Source organism: Lathamus discolor, chromosome 5 (genome assembly GCF_037157495.1).
Source record: "Lathamus discolor isolate bLatDis1 chromosome 5, bLatDis1.hap1, whole genome shotgun sequence".
In the NCBI taxonomy this organism is placed as follows: Eukaryota; Metazoa; Chordata; class Aves; order Psittaciformes; family Psittacidae; genus Lathamus; species Lathamus discolor.
This window is the reverse complement of record NC_088888.1, coordinates 85701779-85720054: the sequence shown is the minus strand read 5'-3', so window position 1 is coordinate 85720054 and position 18276 is coordinate 85701779. Positions and strand designations below refer to the sequence as shown.

The 18276-nt window shown below is 41.2% G+C and overlaps 1 protein-coding gene across 3 annotated transcripts in view; it reads left to right on the top strand.

Annotated features, from left to right (window-relative positions):
* The first annotated feature begins 4104 nt into the window (after positions 1-4104).
* ZNF451 (zinc finger protein 451) overlaps positions 4105-18276 on the top strand; it is a 37118-nt gene continuing 22946 nt past the window's right edge. The window contains exons 1-8 of one of the 3 annotated variants that reach the window (XM_065681474.1): positions 4105-4237; positions 4874-4957; positions 10960-11043; positions 12730-12855; positions 13904-14015; positions 14638-14788; positions 16143-16269; positions 17900-18053. In XM_065681474.1, the coding sequence (XP_065537546.1) occupies positions 4877-4957; positions 10960-11043; positions 12730-12855; positions 13904-14015; positions 14638-14788; positions 16143-16269; positions 17900-18053 (835 nt within the window). In that variant the 5' untranslated portion in view covers positions 4105-4237; positions 4874-4876. Of the gene's footprint in view, positions 4325-4355; positions 4487-4873; positions 4958-10959; positions 11044-12729; positions 12856-13903; positions 14016-14637; positions 14789-16142; positions 16270-17899; positions 18054-18276 lie in introns of those variants that run through there. The other 2 variants (XM_065681475.1, XM_065681476.1) reach the window with 2 other exon arrangements.

Genomic DNA, 18276 nt, shown 5'->3' with positions numbered 1-18276 from the left:
AGTTCTGAGAACACAAAATTGAAGCCTAGATAATCACAGATGACACTTCAGAAATTACAGTAAGGGAGAGAAGAACAGAACAGTCTAATGCTGCTTCTCCCAAAATTTGCACCAAAATCAGTTGTTGATATGTAAATATGTGGTGCCACAAAACAAATAGTTTCTTACACAAGTGACAGAGAACACATTTCTGTTACTCAGATTTGGAGAAGGCTGACAGCTATTGCAGAAAACCTAACAGCTCTGTGACTGTACAGCTGAAAAGGTAAGTAATGCTAAAACTAATAATTTGAACTATTTGTTTCTACTATTGCATTTTAGATTAAATTTGAAGATTACCATGGGAAAGAATGTGGTCATTGTTTATTATGAACTGCTCCGTAAGAATGCTTGTTTTCTTAGAAGGGAAAAAAATGAGATATGTGAAGAACGTGATAAAAAACTTACTGAAAGGGTACCCTCTTGAATAAATCAGGGGGTTTAATGTATGTCCCCTCTTATTATGATATCTAGATAGGAGTAAAAAAAACCCAACAAAATACCAGACATCCAAATTCCCTAGATCAAGAGCAGCATGCATTGTTGACACAAGAAGGAAATAAATGTTTAGAAAGGCAATGTTTCAATCACTTTTATGAGCAAGGAGAGAAACAAGGATGTTGAAATAAATTTAAATTCTGTGAAAAAAAATAATCAAGGGCACATAATGAATATATGGAATAAGTTGCTACAGAGCATTAGAGAGTTCATAAAGACAGTTTGCTCAGAAAGAGCTTCCACATCTTATGTGATACCCATACCTTGTTTGAAGGTTTGGACTTGGAGATCCTGGCTCACGAAGAGCAGACTGTGAGCACACCATGCTCTCCTAGGTTTGTCTGCCCCTGCCTTTGGCAATCTACTGCCTGTGTTGAAAATGCTTACTGTCTTACCGAATTAGATAGTGAATGTGCTGTGCAGCCAAAAGTCCAGCAGGGTACATTTTCTCTCCTCTCTATGAAAGAAACTCTGCAGACTGGGAAGCCCATGCTTTCCCAGGAATTAGCTGCAATACACAAATTCAGAGATTCGGAGTTTTGTTAGCATATTGGAAATGCTGACATGATTGCATGGCAATTTCCTGACTACTTTTTTTTTCCTTAACTGTACTGTTTAAATAAAAGGAGGGTGTTTAGATGGGTCCTTACAAGAGTACGCATTTACATGAATTACTGCTGAAACATTAATATTGAAATGAGTGCCATTTTCATTTGGCATCAGAGTTTGGAAAAGTAATGCCACTTTGCTGTGCTAGTAACCTGTTACTATTGCACCTCATTATCTGTCCTCAAGAATCAAAAGTAATTAAGTGCAAATGCAAGATGCAAACACAATGGCTGCTATCAATGTACCATTAGCAAATTTAAGTTATAATGCAAAATATGAAAGTTCAGGCAGCAACAATTACTTTAGTTTTCCAAGTGGTAGTCAGGTTTCTATTATTTTAATCATGCCATAAATGCCACTGCTCAAATCAGTGTTGTTTTACGGTCCAACAGTAATGATTAAGTTTTATTTGTTAATGAGTATGTAACTAGTATATAAAGCTAGCATCTCAGTGTGTCTATCTTCTATCATAAAGCTATTTTTTCATTCACCTATGGAAGGAGGCTTACAATTAATGTTAGTAACTGTGTTTACAAGAAAAATAAGTGCACTACATTAGTGCTGACATTAAATACCACTCGACATGTCCTGATAGTTGTTTATTCACGAAGTTGCCGTAACATCAATTTAACATACAACCCTGAGTTTTTTCTCTCCTGTGTATAATGGATTTGATAAGCATGCACCAGTGAAGTGCTTTGTTTGTGTGCAAGCATCTCTTTTTATATGGACACACAACTCAAAAGTGATGTTTACATTGTTCAGTTTATTCAAGGCCAATGCAGTGAGTAAAGATGACTCATACCAACTTTTACTTCATGTGGCTCAAAGTAATCATACGTTGAAGCAGCAGAGCAGTAGCAAATAAATAGCAAGAATCATGGACATGGCAGCTCAAGTCATGTTTCCATCATCCTGGCAGTCAGGGGAGATGAGAAGGGCAATAATAACACAAGTAAATAATCGTTTGCAGAACTGGTGTTGGTGACAAAGTTTTGATTTGTATGACCCTCAGACATTGCTTGCAGATCACCATCTGCTTGAGAGAGATGAGATCCATCCACCTCACTAAGCAAGGCAAAATTGGTTTTGCCAGTGTGATGGCTGACTGCACAAGGAGTATGGGGAATAAACATGATGAGTGCAGCTGCAGGAATCTTGGGCTCACAGAGATGTGGTGGATGGCATCCCTGACTGGAGTGTTACTATGAAGGGTGACCAGTTCCTTAGGATGAACAGGCTAGGAAAACAAGGAGGGGAAGTTGCCCTTTATGTGAAAGAGCATCTGGAGTGTATAGAGCTCTGCCTGGTGATTGACAAGGAACCAAATGAGAATTTATGGAGAGGGACTGAAAGAGGACAGGTAAAGGTGACCTAGTGTCTGCTGCAGGGTGCCTGACCAGGAAGAACAAGCAAATGAGGTAGGCAGATAGGAGCAGCTTCACATTCACAATCCCTTGTCTTCATGGGGGACTTCAACCACAGATATTTGTTGGAGAGACAACACATCAGGACATAAGCAATCCAATGCACTGGTAACTTCCTCCTCCAAGTCATAAAGGAGTCAACAAGGACCAATGAAGAGCAGTGATTTGCTGCACCTCTTACCACCAAGGAGCTTGTTGGGAACGCGAAGCTGAAAGGCAGCCTTCGCTGCAGTGACCATGAGCTGGTGTAACTCAGGATCCTGAGGGAAGGGAGGAATGTAAAAAGCAGGCTCACTATCCTAGCCTTCAGGAGAGTGAATTTTGGCCTCTTCAAAGACCTGCTTGGAAAAGCCCCATGAGATAAGGCCCTGGATTTAAGATGGGCCTGAAAAAGCTGGTTTATATATTTAAGGATCACCTCCTCCGAGTTCAGGAGCAGTTCATTACAGAGAACAGGAAGTCTGGTAAAAATGCCAAGAGGCCTGTGTAGATGAAGAAGCAGCTCCTGGTCAAACTCAGACACATAAAAAAAGCATACAAAGGGTAGAAGCAAAGATGTGTAACCTAGGAGAAATACAGAAACATTGTTCAAGCGTACAGGGATGAAGTTAGGAAAGCTAAAGCCCAACTGGAATTGGATCTAGCCAGGGATATCAAAGCCATCCTACCTGGGACAAGAATAGTTTCTGTAAATACACGGGTGACAGAAGAGGAAGAAGAGGGAAAAATAGGCCCTTTGCTAAATGACAGGTGACCCGGTGACACAGGATGTGGAGAAGGCTGAGCTACTGCATGCCTGCTCGCCTGAGTCTTTGCTATCAAGACCAGCCTTCAGAAACCCCACAGACTGGGGACAGACTGAACCAAGGAGGATGTATCCTTGGTGGAAGAGGATCAGGTCAGGGGACACTTAAGCAAACTGGATATACATGGGCCCTGATGGGATGCACCCACAAGTGCTGAGGGGGCTGGAAGATGTCATTGCAAAGCCACTCTTTACAATCTTTGCTCAATCATAGTGAGTAGGAAAGGTGCTTGAGTACTGGAGGAAAGCATCACCTCCAGCTTCAAGAAGTGCAAGAAGGAGGACGCACAGAGCTACAGGCCCGTCAGTTTCACCCTGAGCCCCAAGAAGGTGATGGAGCTGCTAATCCCGGAAACCATTTTCTGGCACTTTAGAGACAACAAACTTTCTGGAGTCACCAGTATGGCATTACCACGGGGAAGTCATGGATCAGCTTCTCAGACTGGCCTAGTAGATGAGCAATGAGACTGTCTGTACTCGGCATCGTCTCCCGCGGGCCCCCGCAGCCCGGCCATGGATGAGCAGGCGGTGAGGTGACCCGCACCCCGCACAGCGAGCGCGGCCAGGGCCGGCCGCCACCTCCGCCCCCGAGCCCGCCACAGCACAGCCGATTTTCCGCCCTCCCCGCCGTCCGCTGCCAGCCCAATGGCCGCCACTTTCCGCCTGCCCCGGAAGCGGCGTGTGGCTTTCCCCGCTGTGAGCAGCAACCGTGCGCATCCCAGCAGGAGGTGCAACAGGGGAGGCAGGAAGTTACTGGCGGAAAGAGCCCCGAAACGCCGCCGCGGGGGAAGGGCGGGCTGCGCCATGGCGCTGTCGCGGTAGCGCCGGCACCTGCCATGGGGGCAGCGAGGCGAGGGAGGTGGGCAACTACAAATCCCGGCAAGCCTCGCCGCGCTCCTGCCCCGCCGCCCCCGGGCTGGAGAGGAAGCGGGGGCGCGCTGGGTCGGTGCGTTGGGGTGCCCTCGAGGCCGTCGCTTAGCAACCCAACCCCTGCGGGGCGGCTGGGCAGGCGGGCGGGGAGGCCGCCGCTCCCCCGAGCCGCGGCGGCGGGGCGGCCTTGCGGTGCTCTGACTGCCCGGGGCTGTGGTGCCCATGGGGGCAGAGAAACGTGAGTCAGCAGCGCTGGGGCTGCGGTGTCGGGGGGGCCGCCGCTCCCCTGATTGCCGCTCGCGGAGGTGCTGCCGTTTCGCCGGACGGTGCTTGTTTTGAAGCGAGAAGCTCAGCCGTTGGGCTCTGCGGTGCTTCTGGAGTGGCCGGAAGCATCAAAAGTGCCTGCAGCTGCTAATAACGCCGGAGCTCACTTCTCGGCTGTTACTAAACGCTCCTGTGTTCTACCGGTAACACAGCGCCGTTAGGCGAGAGCGCCGGTTTGCCTCTTCAGACTTAAGCATTGAGCTCTGACCTTAAAGCCACAGTAGGAATGAACCGGAAAATGTTGCGTAGTTAAAGAAAGCTTACAAAATAAACTGATGAAGCATGTTTTATTTTTGTTTAGGTAATGGAGTCTCATAACTCCGGCAGCGTTTCCAAGAGTCCATCAGCCTCAGAAGGTGAAGATAATGATATTGAGTTCGTTGGAGTAAGTAGATCTCTTACTGGAAATGCACTGCTTGTTATGGTATGTTCTTGGTAGCCCAGTGAAACAGAAGGGGGTCTTTGTGTACTGTGCCTATGGTCTTATTTGCAATGGAAAGCATTACTTTTGAATTTAAAGAGAATTTAATTTGGGAACCTTTATGGTGGGTAACAAGATTGTCTTAAAGGTTTATATGTTTGGTTTTGGGGTTTGTTTTTTGGTTGGTTTTTGTTTGCTTGTTTTGGAGGAGTGTTAAATTATGTCAGTTGGTCCTATATAAGCCTTGATAGGCTGAGAAAGTTGGGGCTGTTCAGCCTGAAGAAGAGAAGGCTGCATGGAGACCTCATAGCAGCCTTCCAGTATCTGAAGGGGGCCTATAGGGATGCTGGGGAGGGACTCTTCGTCAGGGACTGTAGTGACAGGACAAGGGGTAACGGGTTCAAACTTAAACAGGGAAAGTTTAGATTGGATATAAGGAGGAAATTCTTTCCTGTTACGGTGGTGAGACATTGGAATGGGTTGCCCAGGGAGGTTGTGAGTGCTCCATCCCTGTCAGTGTTCAAGCCCAGGTTGAATGAAGCCTTGGGTGAAATGGTTTAGTGTGAGGTGTCCCTTGCCCATGGCAGGGGGGTTGGAACTAGATGATCTTGAGGTCCTTTCCAACCCTAACTATTCTATGATTCTATATAGAGAATGTAAACCTGAGTGTCCCAGGAGGTGAGCGAGGGATTACAGTAATCAATGATGTATGTGAGGAACCACTGTAGCTGACTTTTTTGGTAATTAGATTGCATAGCATTTTGCTTCATGAGTAGCCCCACTGAAGTAAATGGAATAAAGCACTGCTCGTTCTGCAGAGCTGTATAAACCACTATACTTTGTTAAGAAGAGGAAGGAAATAATGGGTTAGAGGCCTTAAACAGTCTTAAATTGTGAAGCACTGTATAATAGCTACAGTACAACACCTAGTCTGATGCTGACATGTGGCTTGCATGATGTAACTTTAAGACCCATACCTGTTGAATGTCCAAGAAAAGCAGAGCAGTTTTGATGCTGCCTGTGTTCTGGCCTCAATATGTCATCATATGGAGGTGCTGGATGGCAGGGATATGTGCAAGAACAGAAAGATGATTTTCCTGAAGGAACAAGTTATGCAGATATGATCAAGTGCTTAATTGATGCCAGGACTAATAATGCCTGGTTTCTTATGGATAACTTTAACTTTTAAATGTTATGGATAACAATAAGTATTTTTTTATTATTATTTTGTATGGTGTTTGATTAGAGTTGATTAAGTTAAATGTACAGACCTTTTCTGCAGGGGTATTTAGGTGCTCGAGTATGAGGGACGTGTATATTTTTGTGAAAATTACAAGTAGTTGATCTGAGGCTTCTTGGTCTTTTAACTGATTTGGTCAAAATTGTCTAATGAGTTCTAAGTTCATTATATACACACACAAGCATTCACGTGCAGTGTGATTGTATAAGCTTCATTTTCCTAAAATACTGGGCAAAGAATGAGGAAGCTAGTATAGCTTTGAATGTGTAAGGATAGAGGGGCTGCTGGAGCACCAAGAACGATAACTGAGAGAGACCTATTAAAATCAGTGCTTCTGTTAACTTTTTTTCCTTGTCACCTGTGGATAATACAGAGAATCTGTGCTCGCAGGGATGACTGCTTCTGAGCAAGGCTGCTATATATAGGAAGATAATTGTGCTTAGGCTAGTTTGTGTAGGATTGGTATCTTGGGATGAAGAGCTTACTGTTGTCACTGAGGAAGATGGAGGAAAAGTTGTGTGACCCTGACCACCACCTAATATGGGCAGTGTGTCCTTGAATCTCCCATTTGCCCTTCTGAGTGAGGGTGAACTTGGACTTTGCAAAAGGATTTGTAAACTACCTGGTTAGCTTTAGATCATCGTTTCAGTATAGTAAAGTGTGTAGGCTTCATCATAAATGTTGTGTATGACTGCTAGCTGGTCACTGGTGTGGATTTTTTATTTGCTTGCTTTGGGGGGAAGGGGTTTTGTGGTGTGTTTGGGGTTTTTTTTGTTGTTTTATTTTGTGTCTTTGTTTGGGGTTTTCTTCCAATTCAGTTAATTGCCTTAAAATGTTTGAATTCTTACTGCAGGACTGAAGAAAGTCCTCATTTGATGGAGCGAAAGCTCTGCTGCTGCTGCTAGAGTTTTTTCAGCTTTTGCAGTCAGATTTGCCCTCATTCAGGAAACTTAACAGTTCTTCTGTAATTCCCACCTTTTAATTCTGCAATGCAACATATTTTGGCCGTTTAAAGTCATTAAAGTTTTGCATAACACCAGAAAAATATATCTACAATGCAAGCCAGTATTCCTAATGGTTTGGTTTCTTGAAATAGGACAGTCCCCCATTCTGTTTTCTTAGGGTAAGGTAAGAGTGAAGAGATTCACAGGTTTAATGGGGTCTGTAGCACGTAAGTAGACAAATTATTCAAGTTGCCACAGTCTGCGCTGAAAGCACTGGATTCCTGAATTGTTTTGGGGTTTTTTTGCATGGTATTGATCCACTCATATTTTTTTCCTGATGTTTCTTTAAAGATGAAGCTCTTTGTTATGCTGGTTTTTTTTTTAAAATGTAAGTTTACCATGATAAAGTTGGTGCTTCATGTGGGAGCTCAAAATAATGCATAGTTTCTATAAAGTGTTTAAATACCTCCTGACTCCTCTTCATGTTACAATGAATGGCAAAAACAACGTAAAGAAGGGTAGTTGTGTTTAATTTCTGTAAACGTGTTAAATGCATAGGAAGATTATATATCTTCCAATATATATTGTATGTTGTATACTATTTATAGTATATAATAAAACTCAACTGGAAAATCAAAGAGCTATGTATTTAAAAATTATTTGAGTTTTCTGGTGCAATTTATGTGAAGTTTTCTTCACTGTTGGTGATTTTTATTTCAGAAGTCCAGATTCAAAGAAAAACATGATTCCATAGGCCCTGGCTTGTTCAATAATGATTTCAACTTGAGATCTAGGGAGGACAAATATACTTCCTCTACCTTGCAGCCTTGACCTTTTACAGTGTTTTGGCTGCACTTCATAACAAAAGATGTATCCCTTTTCTGCCCCAGAACAGTTGGAGTAGCCACTTAATTTCTTGCAAATGAATGCTTCTTTTTATTTCAAACCTAAAGAGGACTTCTGGCCTATTTTGGGAACTGATGATAGAAAAATTGATTCATTAAAAACAATTGCAGCTCTTTGAGCTCCTACAGAGGTCTTAAGGAACAGGTCAAGTTTTTAGTTTTCCATGTAATTATTGTTTTCCAATAAAAACGATATCTGAAGAACACTTAATGCTGGGATACACCAAAGTCAAGCGATTTGCTGAAACATGTTATTATGTAAATGTTTTGTTTCCTTCCCCCCTGAGGTGCTAAATATTAGGCACGCAGACTCTCTGCTTCTCTGGCTTTCAGTTACATCACAGCTGGGACTGGATAAAACTGTAGAGGTGTTACAAAGCATCACTGAAACAGGACTTTTATTTTTGCTTCTAACCCAAGTCTGCCAAAGACTTGAATTTTATTACCTGGGAGGTTGCAGAAATCAAAACCTTCTAAGTACATGTTGGTTCACAACATTGGTCAGTTACTCAGCAGTCTTAAAGCTGGAAACCGGCAGGAACAGAGATTTAGAGCACAAATAGTACAACTTGTGCCAGGTTTTTTTTTAGTGCATTTTAATGTGAGCTTTTTCCATGATATACACATGTATACGCAATTATTCTTATGTATAATGTCAAAGATATGTCAAAGATATGTTAAGTTTGTGGTCACACATATTGAAAGCTAGTTTCATGCCTTCTGTGTGCTAGTGTGTGTATAATTATGCAGAAGTTTAATAGTGCTTTTTAAGCAATTTGGGTATTTGGTCTGAATGCATGTCAAGCTAAAATCTGAACAAACAAGCCTTACATGACATGCCAGTGGGCCAGGTGTCTGTTAGCTAGGCCTGGTTACCCAAAGATTGGGTATTGGTGTACGTTTGGTGTATGTGGAGTTACTCATCCTGTTTTGTGTTCATTTCACTGATTATTTAGTTGGCGTGTGATAATGTTGTGGCATGATAGGGGTTTGTTTATATTTTCGCATGACATCAGATTATGTGGATTAAGTGCTGTGGTTATTTGCCTTTAAAAACTGAAGACTTGTCCTAGTGAGTGTGGATGGAGCTCCAGATGTTATTTTGTATATCTTCTTCAAAGAACTTAAGACTTGCATGCTTAATTTGGGTTGCTGATTTTAAGTATTCTTCTCTATTTGCTTTTTCGTGTTTATGCCAACATCCTATTACCTACCAGAAGCTGGTAGTAGAAATGTTAGAATTTACATGAATGGAAGGTGAGTGGGAATACACATGTGCTCTTGCTGGTGTGGCAGCATCATACAGCATGAAGAAAAGGAGGCATATGAAGGCATGTAAATCAGCAGGTCATTGAGGTCACAGACCATTAAGATGATTGCAGAAGACAAAGAATGGGGCTAGAGTCCTAAGACATCCTATGAAGGAGACAAAAACAATCAATAAACTTTAGTGACTCACAGAGGAGGGACATCATGGAGAGAGACAAAAGATGAGAAATATGCAGAATGAGCACATGGCTGCCAAGCTAGGAATAATAGGAAGACTTAAGTACTTGTTGATATCCAAGCTCCTTTGTCCTCCTGTCTTTGCATGGAGTCCTGACCAGGCTTCCTCAATGCACATCATTGCAACTGGATGCTGGACAGGCTAACTGAACACGTCTTTGTGGTTCTGAGTATGTGGTGTGGATGAGTGACTCCATTTCATTGTGTTTCTAATACAGATGCTTGTACTTATGGAATACCCACTCAGAAAGGAGTAGCCTTCAGGGCTCAACAGTGAATGAGACTGTTTCTCACTTTCTTAATGTTTGGACTGCCTGAGATTTTAACTTCTTTTTGTACTGGGTCTGTCCGATATTTAGTGAATTTTCACCACAAGTCCTCATAGTGCTTTGCTTTGTATTGGTAGCTAGAAAGATGTTGATAACACACCCGTGTTCTGGCTACTGCTGAGCAGTGCTCCCACAGCATCAGGGATGTCTCTCCAATATTTCCCCCTATCAGTAGGCTGGGGGTGGGCAAGATCTTCGGAGGGGACACAGCCAGGACAGCTGACCCAAACTGGCAAAAGGGGTATTCCACACCATATGACATGTGCTCGGCCAGAAAAGCTAAGAGAAAGGAGGGGTAGCATTTGTTACATTTGTCTTCTGGAGAAACTGCTGCCCAGGAAGTAGCTGGCCATTGTCTGCTGATGGGAAGTAGAGAATAAATCTTTCATTTTCCTCTGCTTCCTTGCACAGCCTTTGATTTTGCTTTTTTAAACTGAATTTGACTTGATCCATGACGTTTTTTTCCATCTTATCCCCCTGCCCCATCTGAGGAGGGCAGTGATAGAGCATCTTGGTGGGCACATGGCATCCAGCCAGGGTCCACCCTGCTTTTGGAGCTCGAATTTATGTCTTTTAAAAACAACCAACCAGGACAAACCCTGGAAACAAAAAAAAACCCATTTAGCATTGCTTAGTAAACTTTAAGACAGTTCGTCTCTTGGTAACAGCTTGCTATCCTATTACCATTGAGTTAATTGCACAAGTCGAGTATCTTTAGAAATGTAGATCTAAGGTGGTTGAGAAGGTGAAGAATATACAGTTATTAAGCAAACTAAGACCGTTAATTTGAACTGTTTTTCTAGTTGATATCTATATGTTGATATTTGAATTATTTGTGAATACTTACTTGCATGTTTTACCGATTTTGTGGATTAGTCCATTAAGTGGAAAAATTGCCATGTGGGAGTTTCATGACTTGCACCCTCTTGAAACCTTGGGGAAATTATCCTTTAGGTAATGCTGACAATGTGCTGTAATGCATGCAACATTTTATCTCTGAGGAATACAACATAATATTGTGTACGTTTTAACACTTTTTCAGGAAGGATCCTTAAGGCCTGTACTTGAAAGCATTGATCTTATCAGTAGCGAGGATGAAGAACCTAATAGCAGTTATTATGCTCATGTGAGTATGTTGTAATATATTTTGAGACTTCCCAGCTTATAAAATAATTAGTCTGGTTTTTTTTTCCCATCAGTTGCTTTTCATAAAAATACTTGTTAGAGGTATTTTTAACAAGTAATAAATAAAACAGCATTGAAGTCTTTTGATTTTTACCTCCTCTTGATTGGAAGGTAAGAATGCCAACACTTCATTTTTTCCTGAAGCATTTTTTGCCTTCTTGAAAAGAACTTGGAGCTTTTAGTTGACTTTCAGTGGTTTTAGCAAGTGTGTTGAAGAAAAATACAAATTACCTCAGAAACTGATGTGTTTGGTTTCTAGCCTGCAAATGTTATATGGCCTGTTCCCAGGCATTCTTCTTCTAAAATAGTTTGTAAGGAGCAGTTCATAGATTGGAGGATCTTACTCTGACAACCTCAGGCTCACTCTTCATAATTCCTCTTAAGAATGTAACAGTCAGAAGGAGGTCAGTTCAGGTATCCCCCAAGCTTATTGTGCCTACTCTGCAGGGCCTTCGAGGGAGACAGTGACTGAGAATGACTCTGCTAGAGCTGGTTTTGGCAGCAGTAGACATCTCTTGGCTTATGTTTTCCAGTGTTGCAGTATAGGATGTATGAAACAAGCCTGGTTCTTAAGGAAAGCTGGGACTTCTGTACATGCACAGGCTCATTCCTCAGGGATGATTGCTAGAGCCGATTGTGCAGCAGGAGCAAACTACAGTGTATAACCCTTATGCTAGAAAAAGCTAATCAGACTTTCTGAAGATAGCAGGCAATGTTGTCTAAGAGCAAGAATGATATCAGTTCTCAGTTTTTCAGGTGGGCTGCATGTTGCCTTTCAAAGCTTTAGTGATTTTTGTTCACCTACTTAGAAGAATTTGCTTATTTTTAATTTGAAACTTCTAGGACACCTAGCACAATCATCTATGTGCTATAGTGAGGCTAATGTTGATGTTGAATTGCCTTAAATATGTATGGGGTGGGGATTGCTTGTTTGTTAACGGAAGTCCAGTTGTTAACTGCGTCCAGTTCTGGGCCCCTCTGTTCAAGAAGGACAGGGAATTACTTGAAGGAGTCCAGCGCAGAGCCACAAAGATGATTAAGGGAGTGGAACATCTCCCTTATGAGGAGAGGCTGAGGGAGCTGGGTCTCTTTAGCTTGGAGGAGACTGAGGGGTGACCTCATCAATGTTTACAAATATGTAAAGGGTAGGTGTCAGGATGATGGAGCTAGGCTTTTTTCAGTGATATCCAGTGATAGGACAAGGGGCAATGGGTGTAAACTGGAGCATAGGAAGTTCCACGTTAACATCAGGAAGAACTTCTTTACTGTAAGAGTGACAGAGCACTGGAGCAGGTTGCCCAGGGGGGTTGTGGAGTCTCCTACACTGGAGATATTCAAGGCCCGCCTGGACAAGTTCCTGTGTGATGTACTGTAGGTTACCCTGCTCTTGCAGGGGGGTTGGACTAGATGATCTTTTGAGGTCCCTTCCAACCCTTGGGATTCTGTGATTCTGTGATTCTGTTATAGATGCTGGTAAATGGGAATTAAAAACTAGCAAGGTAGATCATGGAATTTAGGATTGGAATTATGTACTGAATTGCACCCTGATGCTTGGGCATTGCTTCTCACTGTATTAGTACCTGTTACTTAACAGTTACCAAATAAAAGCTTAAATTTTCCATTGTAGAGAAATACTAAGCGTAAAGATCACATTGACTATCAGAAAGAACGAGTTGCATCAACCTTGGATCGTCTGGCACGTCATGTAGAAGTTGAGAAACAGCAAAAAGAAGAGAGAAACAAAGCCTTTAAGGTATTGGACATATTTTACTTTGGGCTTTTCTTGTTATGTAGAATTAAGTAGAATTGCATAATACAGGCCTTGTAGTCATGAGTGCGTTTACTTTCACTGTTAAGTAAATAAAATGATGGGTGAGCAAAATAGAGATTTTTGTGTTGTTTTATTTTCCTTCTGGAGCATCATTTGAAACACAGCGTGGACTTTGTCTCTTCAGTAGCTTTTAGCTGGTCAGTTTGCTAGTCTTATTGTAGTTCCTAAGGGGGAGAAAAAAAAGTAACTTAATGTAAGCCAGTGGCAAAAACTTGCTCTCTTGATTGTACATATAGAGAAGGGACCTCAGCATCAGCTACACTGGTTAAATAATTGAAAACTAACAGTTATCACAAACCACCATTGTGCTTTTGTCTGAGATTTTGGGGAAGCCATTTGCCACATGAAATCTTTATCAGGTGTTACTTGATAATGGGATAATTTTTTTTACGTATAAGGCAGAATTGTAAAGTCAAATTCTAATAATTGTATTGTGCAGCTGTTTGAAAGCTGTTTGTTATTATGAACTGTGAGGCGCAGTCAAGGGTAAGGCTGCTATCAGTGGGTTTCAGACCACTTGAAGGAATGGGCTTACAAGAACCTCATGAAATTCAACAGGGACAAATCGAGTATTGGTGGAACATGCTGACTTTCCAGGCTAATTTTTTGAACACCCTTAATGATTTTTAAAGTCACAGAGTTGTACTGTAGTCGCAACTTGTTATAGTCTATGCAACTTTAATGCAACAGAGTAAAAGGTTGTTAGATACAGTCCAAAATAGCTTTGAAATCCAGAGAGGCCCTCTCCTTACAATCTGGCAATCTGTTAATGCCTCCACATACTTTCTCAACTATACAATGGAGTCAGAGATAGCTATGTAGCTTTTAAAGTAGTCCAAGAATGAAGGATAAAAAATTCTTTTGTTAATTTTTTGTTAATTTTGTTAATGTATTTTCCTGCTGGGTGGCTCCTTAATCCTCATCAAGTAAAGTAACCTGCAGAATTCAAATTACATGTTTTCCCCTTCAGGAGAAGGTTGACTCCCAATATGCTCATGGGTTGCAAGAACTAGAATTTATTCGGGCAAACAGTGACACAGAAGCTGCAAGATTATGTGTGGACCAGTGGTTAAAAATGCCAGGTAAGAATAGGAGACTTAAGTTTCTTTGATACATTTTTTTTAAGTCCTGCATCACAGGATAGAATGTGTGATAATTGCATTAAGCAATACTGACGTTGAGCTTGCAGGTGCCTCACGCATAACTAAATCTTACAATATTAACTGTGCTACAGTGTGACATTTGAAAGTTCTTAAACACTCATTTCCATAAAAGCTATTTTTTCAGTGTTTTGCTGCTTACAAAATTTAATATACAAAGTCTGAAAACCACTAAGGCAATGATAACTACTTTTATAAGCAAAGCTGCTAGAAGGAAAAACATTACTGTTGAACTATTGCTCAGGAAAATATCTACATAAGTAAGTATAATGCCATGATGTTCAATCAGTATAAAATATTGCATGGAGGACCTTGAGGAAAGTGTCAGAAGTGTTTGGAAAGTAATCCTACTGGGGATTGAAGAGCGAGATTCTTCAAATGAAAGAACAGACTTACTGTAGCAGGATTGAGTTACAGTACATTGTTAGCTTGCTTTTAAGAATCATATAACTTGATTTTAAATGTTTTAGGGCTTGTGTTTTATTTTGTTTTCTTAAGCCTCTATAATTCAGATTCTGGTTAAGTGCTTTATTTGATAACACAGGTCTCAAACCAGAAAGCATTAACTGTGGAAAAAGGGGTATTTGTAAGAGAGCCCGTCAGATGAAAGTCAACAGCAGTCCCATGGCTTGCCCTGTGATGCACTGCAACAGAGAGTTTGATAATGGACATCTTCTCTTAGGTCACCTTCAAAGGTAAGGACATAGTGAAAGAAATAATGAAAGAATATGCTTCAACTTAGTGTATCAACATCAAGTCTATTTTAAACTACCTATAGTGACAAAATTCCACTTGGAGAGCAGATTAATAAGTTAGAGATTTTATGTAAATAATATGAATTTCCTGGTTGGTTGTTTTTTCATTTGATGTTTTTCATTCAGAATTTATTCTCTCCTCTTGAGCATTTTTTAACATTTGAGAAACAAGATTTCTGTTCTTCAGTTCTGTTACATCTTCATCCAAACTTGAAAAAAAGCAAAATGTATACTACTTGATGGTAAGATTAAAAAATACCTCTAGTAAAGGGAAAGAGGAGCAAGAGCTACAGGCCGGACAACTGTTCATAGCTGATTATTGCTAGTTAGCGCTTGCTGTGTCTGGAGTCAGTTCCAGCAGATACTGCCTTTTAGCTACTGAATGTGGGGAAAATGGTAAGGAGAAGCTATGAGAAGTGCTGTGGGTTAACCCTAGTTGTCAGCTCAGCCCCAGAGAGTGTTCATTCACTTTCCCCAGCGGAGTGGGAATTGAATCAGAAGGTAAATGTGAGAAAACTGGGCTGAAATAAAAGCGGTTTAGGTAAAGCAAAAGCTGTGCACACAAGCAAAGCAAAATAAGGAATTCCCATTGGTTGGCAGGGCTTTATCACACATACTAGTTACTTGGGAAGGCAAACACCATCATTCCGAACATCCCCCCTCTTCTCCTCCTTCCCTCAGCTTTTGTTGCTGAGCACAGTGTTCATGGTATGGGAGATCCCTTTGGTCACTTGGTGTCGGCTGTCCCAGCTGTTCCCTCCCAGCCTCTTGCCTCCTCCCAGCCTCTTGCCTACTCCCAGCCTTCATGCTGGTGGGGCAGTCTGAAAAACAAAGGTGGCCATTACACTGTGCCAGCACTGCTCAGCAATAGCTAAAACATCCCTGTGCTATCAACACTGTTCATAATTCCAAAACAAAATCACCATATAAGCTGCTACAAAGAAAATTAACTCCATCCCAGCCACAACTTGTGCAGGGAGGTAAAAATCAATAATTTTTTAAAATTCCTCTGTAGGAAATTGAGGGTTTGTTAGTTCTTTTGGTCTTAAAAACTGTATGATTTGTCTGCAAAGTGGCTGTTATAACAGGGAAGCTGCAGGAAGAATCAGCTCTGTACAGTATACTTCAACTGATACAGTTAATGACAGAGGAAGTGAGGAATTTTACAGTTTAGGCCCACTTGATAGGGTTTTGTCCAACAACTTCAAAAGAAGTTATTCCTTCCCCCCCAGTTAAAAAAACTATTATGACTATTTAGAGGGGACTACTCTGTTAATTATTTCTTTCTCTCTAGGTTTGATCATTCTCCTTGTGACCCCACAGTCACATTACGTGGGCCCCCAAATAATGCTGTTGCCTGTGTGATATGCTGCCAAATATTTTCGACTTCTCAGCAGTACAGTGATCATCTTTTATATAAGGCAAGATCATGAGGATAAGTAACTCACCTGACTGAAAGTACTAGGGGGGTTTCAAGATGTGTATCTACGTACTGATTTTGATTTTTAATCCTTTTAACCTTCTTTCTCCCCTCCCTTCTTTTAGTCTTCAAGGTAATTTTTCTTATTCTGCTGTTTCAAACACTGTATCCTGACAGTACTCCCATTAGGTCTAGACCATTAGACCAGTGTACTTTTGAGAGGACTGTAGTTCTGTCTTGAACCTCTTGTCCCTCATTTTTTTTTTTGCATCTCCAGAACTGAAAGATAAAGGCAAGAAGTTAGGGTAAAATAAGGCACATAAAAAGAGAAGCAGCAGAAGGAGATGGGGGAAAAGAGAGGCAACAGAATGAGGAAAACAAAACTTGAGTGATTGAGATGTAACTGTTTCTTCTGTTTCTATGTATTTGCTGCTACTCATTAGTTAGCTTACAGAAGAGAAAAGAATAATCTGACATTTTGAGTTTTGATTTGAATATAAGCTAATGGTATTTGGGGATTTTATTATTGTTCCTTCCTACCTTCACTCTTTTGTTTTTTAATAACGCTCTCTTTCCCTTCTGTTCATAACTTACCCGGTAAAACCTCAATTCAATGGCAGATGCTCAGGTATTATCTTCTGGGTGCATTGTTTCACTTAAGCAATCTGGTGTTGAACTGGATAATGGGTAGCATTTTCATAGTGCAGTGTTTTAATAACAAATGTTGTTGGGTATCTGTCTAGTCTGCAGAAGCTGTGTTAAATTTAGGGGAAGTTTTAAATACTCCGATCATCAGACTCCTTTTAGCTAGTAGTAGTAACTCTTAATGCGTAGTCATACCTGACAAGCTTGAAAGATTACATCATAGTTTGTACTTTATCTTTTCCCATTGCTTCCAAGTTGCGTGTCTGTGGCATGTCCAAGGGCATTAACTGCACTTGGAGAGTGGCTCTTGCAGCAGACAGGAAGATGGGATTATTTTGGTGTAGAAGGATGGGGAGATAATCCTAAATGAAGCTGTAGAAAAAAGCATAAGTGTATCATCAGGATTCTTTGAGTCACATAAGGAAGGAGTAAGGGAAAATATTGGAAGCAAAATTAAAGGATTTTTTGCCTGAAGGCAGGGATCTGAAGTTGATGTAGAAGGCAAAAGGAGTGGAAGGAGTTAACTTTGCTGAAAGTCACAGACATGTCAGGCTGCTCAGAGGAGCAGCATTTTGAGAAGCTGGCAGTTAGCAAGATTAGGGAAAAACTGACATGAGGAAAAACAGCTGCTTTGGTGATAGAAGGAGAATTTTTTGAGAGACTGGGTAAAGGCACTACCTAAGAGTTGATGGAGCCCATAGTTCCTGGGGAAGGTGCATGCTCCCAGTGGCGCAAGAAAGGAATAGAAAAGTTGCCAGTGTAGTAAGGATGAGCAGCTGAGTTTGACAGTGGCAGTTTGTCTAGTCCCTTGTGTCTCACTAGCTGAAGCGCATAGGAGTAGGCTGCAGGTGAACATAGATGTGGTAATTGAAAAACTAAAAGTGACAACATTACTACAGAAAGGACAAAGGAAAGGAAGGACATAAGGAAAGCTGGGAGTAGTTTCTTGACTTAGTTTTTCCTAATTAGATCATTTTCTCTTCCAGCTAGATGAAAATGATGGGCATATAAAAGATCTCCCTCCGCAGCTTATTCAGTGTTTTGCTTGCCCAGACTGCTTCCTCCTTTTCACAAGAAGAGAGGAATGCTTGCAGCATATGTCAGGAGAGAACCATTTCCGCCAGGATTCTAAATTGAGTGGTATGTTGCTACTAAGGATGCTGCTTTCATTCCTTCTGATAATTGATCTTTATGATATGAAATGTCTTAATTGCACTGTGTAGAAAAGCTTAAGATTTTAAAGTTTGTTTTTAATGAATTCTTATTTTTCTTTTAAGGTCTTAAATGTGATACAGTTTTGTAAGAGAAGATGCTTTGAAATCCATATTTTTGTGTAGAAATGGTTCTTCCATCACAATTGCTG